This window comes from Cyanistes caeruleus, chromosome 4 (genome assembly GCF_971803275.1).
Source record: "Cyanistes caeruleus chromosome 4, bCyaCae1.hap1.1, whole genome shotgun sequence".
Taxonomy (NCBI): domain Eukaryota; kingdom Metazoa; phylum Chordata; class Aves; order Passeriformes; family Paridae; genus Cyanistes; species Cyanistes caeruleus.
This window is the reverse complement of record NC_141704.1, coordinates 78,759,140-78,771,689: the sequence shown is the minus strand read 5'-3', so window position 1 is coordinate 78,771,689 and position 12,550 is coordinate 78,759,140. Positions and strand designations below refer to the sequence as shown.

At 38.4% G+C, this 12,550-nt stretch overlaps 1 protein-coding gene across 4 annotated transcripts in view; it reads right to left on the bottom strand.

Moving 5' to 3' along the window:
• The window catches only part of LOC111923307 (solute carrier organic anion transporter family member 1A2), a 43,007-nt gene that overhangs the window by 16,517 nt on the left and 13,940 nt on the right, over nt 1–12,550 (bottom strand). The window contains exons 1-2 of one of the 4 annotated variants that reach the window (XM_086885491.1): nt 11,633–11,654; nt 11,370–11,415 (exon numbers count right to left, since the gene is read on the bottom strand). In XM_086885491.1, coding sequence (XP_086741617.1) covers nt 11,370–11,393 — 24 coding nt within the window. In that variant the 5' untranslated portion in view covers nt 11,394–11,415; nt 11,633–11,654. Of the gene's footprint in view, nt 1–1,459; nt 1,567–11,369; nt 11,416–11,632; nt 11,655–12,550 lie in introns of those variants that run through there. The other 3 variants (XM_086885490.1, XM_086885493.1, XM_086885489.1) reach the window with 3 other exon arrangements.

Genomic DNA, 12,550 nt, shown 5'->3' with positions numbered 1-12,550 from the left:
GGGAATCAGACACATCACACTGCTCCTCATGCAATTACAGAAGACAAAACAGCATTGTTTGCCTTTAATTATTTATACCTTCCCTCAGAGCATAAATTATGATCTGGAAAAAAAAAAAACACCACATTTCAATCAGTGTTTTACTGGGAAGATTATTAAGATTATTAATTGAATAACAAAGTAGACAGAATATTTCCAGCTCTGTTTCTGAAATTACTTCCCCCAGCTTTATAATATTTTGTGGTCACACTTTGTCAAATGTTACTAAAACCAACACAGACTAACAGCCCAAATTATCAGAAAGACACAGGTCCATAGCTCACTCAGCTCAGGTGCATTCACACCTCACTTAAAGTCCAGGTTAGAATTTAAATTACAATTTCTGTGCCTAAAGATTAACCAAGTGTGCTCCCACTCCCTTCTGCCATCCACCTGCTCTCCATTGTACATTCCTCTTGAGTGCCTTGTTTACACTCTTGGGCTCCTCAGACTCATCTGCAAATATCTTTAGCTCATTAAACAGGCCAAAATATAGCTATATTAAAATACAGCTACATTAAGGCAGTTATGCAGAGGTTTACCCCTGGGTTATTACTGACCTACCAGCTGTCATGTAAACACCTGCACCTGAATCCCACTCAAGACCTGCAATGTTTGCTGGAATTTCAGGGAAGAGGGCAGTAAAATTCCTCCCTCCCCTTCTGCACTGAGTTGGTGACACATTTGTGGCAGGCTGGGAAGTTGGCAGTGACACCAAAACTTCAGTCATCTCCTCTGTCTGACAGAATCTCCCTGGGCAGGCAGAAAGACAGACAAGTGATGAGAAGACACCCACTTTGCACAGTGCACAGAGGTTTCTCACAGTGTGGTCACTTCAGAGCAGCTGCAGCACACACAGCATCCCATATAAACTGGGCTGGACAAGGCTGCCTTAAAATCAAAGCAGATCCTTCCTGTGTGGGCCAAAACAGGCTTTTTTGGTGCAGGCAGACAAGCACTGAGACATCACTTTGGACCCATTTGTCCCACACAAACCCAGCAAGACATTTTATAGTTTTAAATTCACATTTCATTCTAGCTAACTAATAAAAAAGGACAAAAGCACCCAAATATCTGGATTTAAAGTTGATGATGCAATGTTTTGCAAGTTGCCTTGCTGAAGTCCCAGGAGGACATGCTGCTTTAAATGTAAAATTCATCTTCCATTTAGCTCAGCTTAGTCATATAGATAAACTGCCACATCTTTATTTCGTTCACAGGGTTAAAAATCACAAAACATAACGACTCAGAAAGCAATTATGGTGTCAGAATTTTTAACTAATTTACTTCTCTGGTTGCAAAAAGCTTTTTGAAATCTTGTTTTACTAGGTACAGTTCAAACTGCTACTCAAATGCAATTACACTAATGTTAGACTGAGACAACAGAAAATATTCTCATGGCAAACAATTAGGTACTTACAGTTCTGAAAAGGTTTCTGCAAGAAATCACTGATATGGCACACTTGACCTTTGACATTAAATCTGCATTGTTGAAAATTAACCAAGCATGGGGCCAAACTTGTGTTTTTGCCAAATTTCAGCTGTGCATTTTAGAATGCTCAGATGTGACAGACATGGACCGAATTCTTAGAAGGACAATTAAGCCCATCTCTTTCTCTTCCCTGCAAAAAAAAGGGACCAAGGGCTACATCTGTGTCAGATCTCTGAGCATGAAGCACTCCTGTCCACTGAAGACACCCAGAGAGCACCCACAAACAAGGTGGGACTTTAGGAATGCATGTAAGTATATAAATGTACAGGCTGGGTGGAGTTCTAGGAAAGGGTGACACAGGTTCAGAAGGGAAGAGGGGAATGAGATTGTGTTACTGATTACTGGATGTTACAAAATCAGAGAGTAATCTGGCCAAGCATAAGTAGTTCTAGTTAACCTGACAGGAAGAGATAATTTGAATTTATTAAGTCCTTTAGACATCACCTAAGAATCAGTAGGTACACCTTCAAGTCTTGGTGCTGAGACAGGTTTCATGTATGACCTTAAAACTCTTGTTGACACTTGCTTTTGTCCCCCTGCCAGAAAGTACCAATGCACACCAGAATCCTAAATGCTGCATGTAAAACGTGCAGTGAGGGTGGGATTGGGATTTGTGAAAGCCTGAATTTCTGATATGGTGTCTTCTTAGTTCTCACACATGGGAAAAAGTCTCAAGTAAAAAGCTCTTTACATGGTTCCAATGTGTGAAAAGCCTCATACTTCCTCAGAAAATACACATTTTCTTAGAGCTATAGCACTGCTTTCCATTTTCTCTTCCTAGTGGTCCTCAAACCACACCTGATGTCTGCCTGTACTGAAATTTAGTTTATACATCTTAACCAGAAATAGAAAGGATGTTTCCACCTTTGATCCTCTAACAAAAATCTGAGGTAAATTCTTATTTCACCCTAAGGTATTTCAACAGTTTTCTTGCATTTTATATTTTCTTCATTTACCCACTGCCACTTTTTGGAAATGAAAAAAATCCCATGACAAGATAATAAGACAAAACTTATGGTCCAAAGTGTGAGGATATTGCCCACTGAAATAAGCAAAATGGGGAAATAAAAGCCATTGTCCTGGAGTTTAACAAATTATCAAATAAATAGCCATTAAATAAGTTTTACTGACATTAAAAATCCCCAAAACATAGTAACATCACAGGACTGTGCAATTCTACAGTCTCTGTAACATTATTTTATTCAACAATAATTTCAGCTCAGGGCAAGTAAGGTTGAAGATTCAGACTCAGCTCAGTATTTACAAAAAATGAAAATCAAAATTTCCAGTCAAATAAACACCACCTTGTAGTAGGCACTTAAAAATTTCCTTTGAATACTTATCTCCATGACAGAAAAATTAACCCAGGGGTTACTTTTAAAGGGGAGTTTAAGTGATTTTTAATTGGCAACAGGTACAAATTAAATAACCTCTCCAAGAATATATATGTGAAGTTATCATATGTTCATAAATGCACAGTTAAATGTTCAGCAAATTTATGTAAAAATCAATACATAGGGCATTCAGCATTGTTCTTGATTGTGATTAATTCATGGGTAATAAAGCATTATAGAGTCTATGACATCTTAGCATACAGAATTCTCTTCTTCTCCATGGGATTCTGTTAAAGGCCATATTCTCACTGAGTTCACTCTTTCCTGCCTTATCAACCTTCTGTATTGAGGAACTGAGACACCACAGGTGTTTTTTTCCTGTCTGGAGAGGTTTTGTGTGAGGGGTAGCTCTGTTCATTCAGATGCTTCATTATGGGGAATATACCTCGAGAACATTGAGTATCTGTACAGAATCAGGTATAACCTATTCTTAGCAAGGAGTTGTGTTGAAGATGCTCACTCAGAGCCTCACAATAGGATGAGAGTCAGATATTTCCAGAGAGTAATTAATCCCATTTTAAGACAGCTGTCTAAAATAAGTGGGAGGAAGAACCTCTCTGGAGGTGCTTCTTTCTTCCCCTTGATTTGGAAGTCTCGAGAGCTAAGCTTAGTCTGGATAACTAATTTTTAGACAGATAAAGACCAGATCAGCTGACTCCTGTCCTGGTTATCTTTCTTTGTGTCATTCTAGATCCACTCATCTTGGCCAAGGAGCAAAAATCCTGTGAGCCAGCATCTCCCAGCCTAAGGTCAGGATCCACTTACAGCTGCTTGTCCAGACAAATTCAAATTCAAATGGATTAACAGTGTTCTTATGGAAATCAGTATAAGTTCTCAGTGAAAAATACAGAGTACAATTATTGGTCCTAGTCTAAATGTTGTATGTCATGATGATCTACCTACCAAAAACGCAGATGACATTTCTGGCCTCACTCTAAACACAACACATTGTTTTGAAACCACTAAGGACCAGGTAGCTCTTTCCCAGCACTGCAGTTGTAAGCAACCACTTCTAATCCAAGAAAAGCTGGGAATGTCAACTATTTCTCCACAGAACTCCAACATCCCTGGGTTGCACATCCCATGGGAAGTGGAATGCAAGCTAGCAAGGATATCATGACACAGAATAGGTTCACCATCATTTCCCCCATCAGTTCAGAGCTGGATTCTCCATTAATCAAAAATGCATTTATAAAGGCAGTGTTTGTACCAAAAGAAGGTAATGAAGAGGAGCCACAAGGTCTCATTGCAGTGACTAGTGAAGAGACTCACAGGTAAGATCTTGATGTACTCAAACCAGGTAGAAAAGCATCCATCTGCATTTAATAAAAAATAGGGTGCTGTTTACCCTGATAGGCACAGAAACACAGATAGGCACAAAACTTTCTGCCCATTTTGAGTCTGAATTCAGATTTACTTTGAAAATCCAGTAAGATGTTCTTCCCTCTCACCTCAATAGAGTTTGTGTCAGCTACATGAACTTATAAAATATAGAAAAAAATTCAGATCTGTCTCCTGTCCTCAACTCTGCCATCAACTCTACTCATCCCTTTCAACTCATGAGTGCCTCAATTTTTTGTCCCATGTAACACAGGAACAATAAGCAAACTTTTCTAGAAAGCATTTAAACCCATATTTTGGAGATAATGCTGCATAGGTACAAAACATTATTCCTGTCTGGTTTTCATAACTAGTTATTTATTTAAAGTAGTGATTCTGTCATAACAGTTTCTCCCTTAAGAAAGCAGTTTAGCACATTGATTTGCAGATGTATGGATTTGGGGGCTTTGCTTTTGTTTTGGCATAGCATATTCATGCCTTCTAGCCTTGCAGCAAAATTCATAAAGACATAAAATTTTTTATTCTTCATAAAATTTGCTGCAAGTCTGGAAGACATTCTGTTGTACAAACTTCTGGTTTTAAATGTTAGAAAACATAAATGTTTCAGTTGTCAAAACAGCTGTTCAGAATGTTGAAAACCTAATTATATACTTTTGGGCAGTACTTCTTAGTTAAAGTACAAAGGGATTTGTTGTGTGATCAGGTCGTCAGCTTTCCACTAACGAGGCAAATTGTCTCAGGAACATACTTTGAAAAAAGTTAAAGGAATGAATGTACTGCAGGTTGACTGGCAGTTCAAAGCTTCAAAGTCTCTCTGGAGCCTTTTCCTCTGGAAAAAATGACATTACCTATGATTCATCAATCAGTGGTTTATGTAACCTGATAGCATTTCACTTTCACTATCCATCAAGTCCACAGGGTTTTTGGTGTGTGATAATATGCTTTGTGTGCAGAGATACCATCAGGATAGATGGTTAAAGGTGATAGTCCTGGCCTTTCTAGGTAAACTTTACTTAGCTCAGTCCTAAAAGTTGTGAAACATGAGTGGAAGATCCAGGATCTTTTGGGAATCAGGCACATAGCTAGGCATGCACCTGTGAGCACAGCTTTCTAGATACAAACATCTCATTTATAAAACATGGGAAATTTTCATAGGATCCCCTGAAATAGATACTCTTTCTCAGAAAGGTTAAAGTTGTATGAAATATACATCCTCTTTTGGCAGTGAAAATTAAAGCACTGACTTCAAATAAGTGTGGCTTTAAGAGTTCCTAATAAAAAATAACTCACCTCTATGATGATAATGACTATGGTTGTTTCAATAAGGGCTTTTTAAACTTCTCAAATTGTTATGAGTATTGTAAAAGGCAGCAGAATGATATAATGCCTTAAAGCAGTGGGCTCTAGTGATCCATAACACCATGAAGATTATGCCTGCCTATGAAAACATCCTAAAAAAATAGTTGGAGTGTGTTAACCCCTCATTTGCATGAAGTGGTATGAAATGTTCTATTGACATGAAATTAGAGATGACATTGCCAACATTGCTCATTTTTAACCACAATACCACTAAGCATGAACACCGTTGCAATAAGCATGTGGGGATGTTATAGCTCTCAAAAATGAAAAGAGCCATTTGCAGACCATGAGAACTCTGAAAACTCTCAAAATCAAGCCTACAGTCACTAGAATCGTACCAGAAACTTGGAAATGTGTAGAAATCTTGCAAATCAAGAATAATAATAATAATAATAATAATAATAATAATAATAATAATAATAATAATAAAAAAGACTACTTTTGCAGACAGTAATTTATGTAACAGAAAATAATCCAAAATCGAAAGCAGAATTCAAGATACCCATTCTAAATATACAGTAAGTATTCAACACCTACGGATTTTAAAGATACTTGTCCTGAAGTCTGTGCTTCTCTGCTGTTCTGCACAAGGCACTTTTCTTAACCAAATGCTTTTATAATGTGACTTTTCAACTTTTTCCCATTGAAATTTTATCATTCATTGGCACAACATGCGTTAATATGAAATTATTTAAATATGTTAATGACTGAAAGGTTCCAGAGCCTCATTTTTCCCTCCATGCAATAATGCCGTGCTTTCAATTTTCCACTGGGTGTTTGGCTCAATAACAATCTATTGCAAAAACAACACCACCTTTTGGACTAGCCATGTCACTTGTAACTCCTAAATTATTTGTGAGAGCTCACATTTAAGTTCTGACTTTTTCACACCATTCCTGAAATCTGTTATCAAGGATGAGCCCAGCCAAAAGTGGATTTGCTGCTAAATGGAAAGAAACATCAATATTTGGTGTTAAAGACACAACCAAAACAGACCAAAAATCCACAAAATGTTTTCAGATGCATGTGCTGAACTTCTAATGAACTTTTAATGACTTCTTATAGTAGAAAGATAGTTTCATGTACTTATTTATGTTCCTTGTGCTTATTAAAGTATTTTCTCACCTCCAGGTAGAATGAAAAGGTCAGGTCTAGCACTCACACATACAGTGATTCAATACTGTAAATTCAGCCCTACTGCACTTCTTTTTGAAGGAGGACTATCTTATTTTGCAGCTATGTGTGATGACATACCATAAACAAGTTAATTAATGTTTCATGGTATCGTCAACGTAAATTCTCCTACGTAAGCTCATAGACTGCATTTACCCTTAGTGAAAAATTATTACGAACATGATTGATTCTCAGTTCAGCACAAGTCTCCTTTTTAAACAGCAAGGAAAATGCCACTATTAATAGCAGAGCTGTCAAGACTGCATCATCTAAAAAACTCAGAGTGTTTCAAGACAAAGCCAGATTGTCATTCTCTTGCAGCAGTTTGCAGAGAAAAAAAAAAATCTGATTTTTTAAAAGTGGGATAGTTTAAAAGAAAACTTAGTTAAAACTTATGCACTACATCACGTATGAGATGAATCTGTGTAGAATTCTTTTGAAAACCAGTAGTTTCTCTAAGAGGTGACTGATTTGTTTTGCTTTATATTTACCAGTGATTCAGCTGCAGTGGAATAAGTCTGGGGAGCATGGAGGCTGGTTCCTGGTCTCACTGCATCTTCTATAGCTGTCTGTGCTCTTTATAAAAGAAGAGGAAGAAGGGGTGGAGAGTTCTCACAGTTACACTGACTAAATCAGAAACAGCACTTCCACACATGCCTAATTCTCCTTTTTTTTCCCTAACAGGAGAATTTAGGGAGACTTCCCTCTGTCATTCAGTGGCTTAGGGGTGGCCTAATTGAGGCCTTCCAGTACCTGAAGGGAGCCTACAAGAAAGATGGAGTGAGACTGTTTACAAAAGTATGGAATGACAGGACATGGGGGAATGGCTTCAAACTGACAGAGAGGAAGTTTAGGTGGGATACAAGGAAGAAATCCTTCCCTCTGGGGGTGGTGAGGCCCTGGCACAGGGTGCCCAGAGAAGCTGTGGCTTCCCCATCCCTGGAAGTGTCCAAGGCCAGGTTGGATGGGGCTCTGAGCTACTTGGGACAGTGGAAGGGATTCCTGCTCATGGCAGGGGGTTGGAACTGGATGATGTTTAACATCTCTTCCAACCCAGGCCATTCTATGATTCTATGATTCAATACAGTCACTCTGCCCTTCCTTTTAGCAAGGCCTTTTGTTCTGCTTTCAAGTACACATGAACACAGCACATGTTAGAGAGTTCTGTTGTAATAGTGGCAGTTATACATTCCAGCAATATCTTTGAAACCAGAATACCTTTTCATTCATTAATTGCTATAGAAAGTGGCTGAAGAGAATTAGCATAGCAGGAAGCAATGGATGACTTTGTTTACCAGAAGGAGCAGTATTCCTATTCCATATTCATATTGCCATTAGCACTGTTTAGAGCCCTTGAGAGTGACATTGGTAACCAAAAAGGAGTCCTGCTTTTGCTTTTAATTTTGGGAAACAGGTTGCAGGAGAGACAGGGGAAAGGAAAATCAAAAAGTTAAACCTTCTGTTGTACTCAAAGGTAATTTTTGGATGCAATTAAAACTCTATAAACTGTGTAAGAATGGCACTAGGAGCTATAACTCACCAGCCACCAGGCTCTCAGTTCTGACTTTTCTGATCTAAACATGGAATTTATTCATCTTGCTTGAGGGATTCCCAGCTATAGGCACTGATTCAGCACAAACCTCTGAGCTCATTCTCAGAGAAATCATTAGCAATAGTCCTTTCAGGCTACATCATTGTTCTGTCAGTGCCATGAGCTGAGTAACAGAATACATCGTAAAAGTTGGTTTAAAATACTGTTGACTACCCAAATTACTTCTTTTCATTTGTTCATCAGTTCCATGGAGGGACACTGTTTATTTCTGAATCATCTGGGTTTTTTTCCACTGGAGGAGAAATTATTAACTTTCCACCTCTTACCTCTCAGCTGCTTCTTACATATTTCTTCCTCAGGTTTAGCATCAGTTTGGAGATCAACAGGAACAGCACTTTTTATTTTTATCAGCCCACATGCAACAGGGGTAACAAAGAAAGTTGTGCTAGCAAAAGCATGTTTGATAAAACACTATTTGAACAAAGCAGTTCCACAGAGCTTAAGTGCTAGTGTAGGAAATTACAACTCCACACACACCAGAAAGTACAAACATTGTATTTTCAAGCAAGAAATGCTGGGAACAGAGCATTATAGCCAAAATTTTCAAACTTTGCCATCCACATATAAAAATTTAGGGAACAATCAAGGTTCCTAAACATAATTGTCTAGAGAGATTTGATGATCCCTCTGATGTTTCACATAGTTTTTAGTTGCTGCAAGAGTGTCCTGATAGCCAGGTTCATGAATGTCAGTCCTGGATATTTTAGGACATATGAAATGACAGCAGAAAAACCTGATTTACTTTTCTCATTTCAGATTTGGCCATATAGGGCACTTTGACTTTTTCAGAGGTGCTGATACTATCAATGAAACCTCCTTTTTATGCTTTACTTTTGGTTTTCCGCTTAATTGAAAAGGAATGAAAGGCCGCTAAAATTGCTATAAACACGAAACAATTGCATTAAACATTGTGCTCAACTCACGTAACAGGTACCAGCTGTGACACATGAACCATTCTGTGTCATTACTGGCAATGTTTACACTGATGAATGTTAATGCTGCTGCTGTTCTGATTGCTGGTTTATTCAAAAAACTGAAATAAGCCTATTGCAAGTTAATGACTAAACCTTTCCTTTTTCCATTTTGATACAACAGGCCAACTAATCCATGAGTTATTCACACACTTCTAGTTCCTGGTAACTGAGCAACAGCATAATTTACTGGAGACATCTGCCTCACACAGCTGTACAGCAGCCAGGGAAGTGCTTGCACCAGGTGATGTGGCTCTGACACTCACAAATGGGAGAGACACATCCATTACCAAGAGTCTTATTAAAGTTATTAGGCAAATGTAGAACTCAGATGTTGAAATGCAGTCATTAAAAATGGGAACTAGGTGCCCAGCAGGTGCCAAGAGTAGCTTAAGAAAAAGGTACATGTGAGAAAGAGGGAGACAACCTTTAATCTCGGGCACTGAGCACCTCAGAGAGTTGAAGCACCCTGATGGAATTAATTTTCATTTGTGTTTAGACACCCACAGTGTAAATCTGCACCTGAGCTGCACCAAGGCTGCTTTTGTAGGCAAAAAGGAGAAACATGTACAGACCATCTAAGCTGATTTAGACTTTTGCACTGGAAACATCACTAGAATGGTCTCTCTATTCATCTCACCTTTAGTGATAAAAATCCCACTCCCCAGGACATGAAAGCAGCAGACAAGGCTGGTTCCCTGTTCCTCTACATCCCAGGGCAGAGCATGGTCAGCACTTAGCAGTTCCAGACATTGTGTAGGTACTTTCCAGAAGTAATCAAGGAATTGGGAAAACATGTCTTCTAGGTGGTTTCTAAACCTCAGCTCTGGTGTCACCTAACCCTCTTATAGGCACAATTCTTTAGACAAATCTTTGCATAAAGACTTAAATACCAGTATAAATATCTAAAATTACCATGCAGCTACTCAGATCACAGATTTCTTTAATGAGAACACTTTTTTTTCTTTTTCCTTAGGCTGATAACTGTTGTCATGCACAGGAATAAAGGGTTTTTTCTAAGACCAAGGTTAAGGAACTTTGTCAGTGGTAAAAATAGCTTTCCAACCACTCATTGCACTAACTGCAAAGTATCTGCCAGCATCTTGAAACTTGAGTTATGAATTGTTCTGCTGTCAAAGAGATTCCACAATTTAATAGTCCATTCCTGTTTGTGCAGGAAAACACTACTCCCACTTAAGAGAACTTGCAGCAGGATCTGCAATACCTTAATTTTGTTAACTTTTCATGTGACTAATTGCTGGATAGACTTCTTGCTGACTCTGCCAAGATGCTGTGTGGCCCAGGAGGCTGGCAATGCTCCTGGGACATCATGAGCCTACTTTCACTTCTACAATGCACTCAAGAAGCAGCCTTTCTCTTCTTCTCTCAAAGCATTGATGGCTCCCCCCTCCCAGTCTACTTGCAGGACAGCTGCAATTAGAATTTGGGATCAATATTTATTTGAAAATTGGTATTTCATTTTATTTCTCTCAACCCCATAGCTTGATTCAATTTTGATATAGAAACCACTCACTCAGATGCCTTAAAACAGAAGAGATTCTGAGTATTAACTTAAAGTCTTTTAAAATCTTGAACATAAATTGATCTATCCATTGCTTTCCAGGATTTGAAACAGCATCTTTCACATGGGCTGAGCATAAAGACTACTGCTGAGTGTCAGATGGATCTCTTTCCACCCAGGAAAAAGCACACTAAGTCATTTTCAAGTTCAGTAGCCAAGCAGTGAAGATTGGCTGATGTCAATCCCCAGCCAGAGTATCTGTATAATTGTTTTCCAGCACAATACTATCTCTTTAAAATGGGATTCATCATGCCTTCACTTCAGAGGAGTGAAATTGTCCAAGTGAAAGCAACACCAGAATGTTATTTCATCTTAGTCAGATTCTACAGTGAGTGTCTGGAGAGAAACCTGTTTCAGATGTTGCATGGAATTTGCTGTGATGGTGAAGATAAAACACTGTACTTACTTCTCTTACACCGGGACTGTCCATCCAGAGAGGGAATAACAGGAACCTGGTGAAAAGAAGTATATGTTCATATTAAAAACAGAGAGAAAAATATCCAGCAGTAGCACCCCTTTAAAATAAAAACAAAACAAAAACCACAACACACAAGAAACCACCCACAACAATCAACAAAACATTTTGTCACTTTCTAGACTCTTATTTGCAGGCTGTTGTAATCAAGTTAAGAAGCTACTATCCCAGCTAAATACTCCTTCTGTATTCACCTCAAGTAGCACAGATGCCTGAAGTGAGCCAACACTGGCACTTGAGCCATTGCAATGAAAATCTGGTACTACAGACTAAACCAACAAAGAAGGGGGTTTCCAGTTCAGGCAATGGGCCTGGAACTGAAGCAGTTCAGAACTAATTCGTGTTCTTGGGGATAGAAAAGATGCACATGGTAACTTCTCATCACAGAGAACTTTTGCTCAGTTTTTGTGCCAGAACCTTGATCTTTATAAGTAATTGAAAGACCTGTTTTCCAAAGGCAGTGGGGTACCTTAGCAGAAACTAAGGAGACAGAGGGGGGGGAAAAAAAATTATTTGCCTAATTTCCACTGAAATCAGAGGTAAATGGTTCTAATCTGCATCCTTGGAAATCTGCAATTAGGTATTTCAGTAACATTGGATTTAGTCTATTACAAGGTGTACATTTTCCCCTGAACCATACTCAGTGCATACTAGAGAAATTAATTTGCACAGGTAGTTTTATTCTGACATTTCCTGGCTTTTTAATTCCAGTCTTTGCCTTCTGAAAAGTATTAATTGACTCAATTTTCACCCATGACAAATCCACCTGTGTTAGTAAAATATGAGATTTTACATTCATAGTGACAGAATTTTCATTCACATTTAGACTTGACTAAAAAATGTACATGATTTCTACCGTGTTACCCTGAATGAGAACTCTCTCTGTCAATTTAAATAACTTCCACTCTTTCCTTATTCGTCATACACCTTTTATCCCTTCAGACACCTTTTCCTTCTGATCTATATTCTACAGCAAACCTCCACAACTTTAACTTTTCCATCTTTTCTGAGGTATGTTTTCTTGTATTTCAATTACCAGTGGCCTGGTGTTTCATTTGCTCTGGCTTTCTTTGTAACTTTTGTTACCTTATTTAGCCCTCGAAAACACCCAC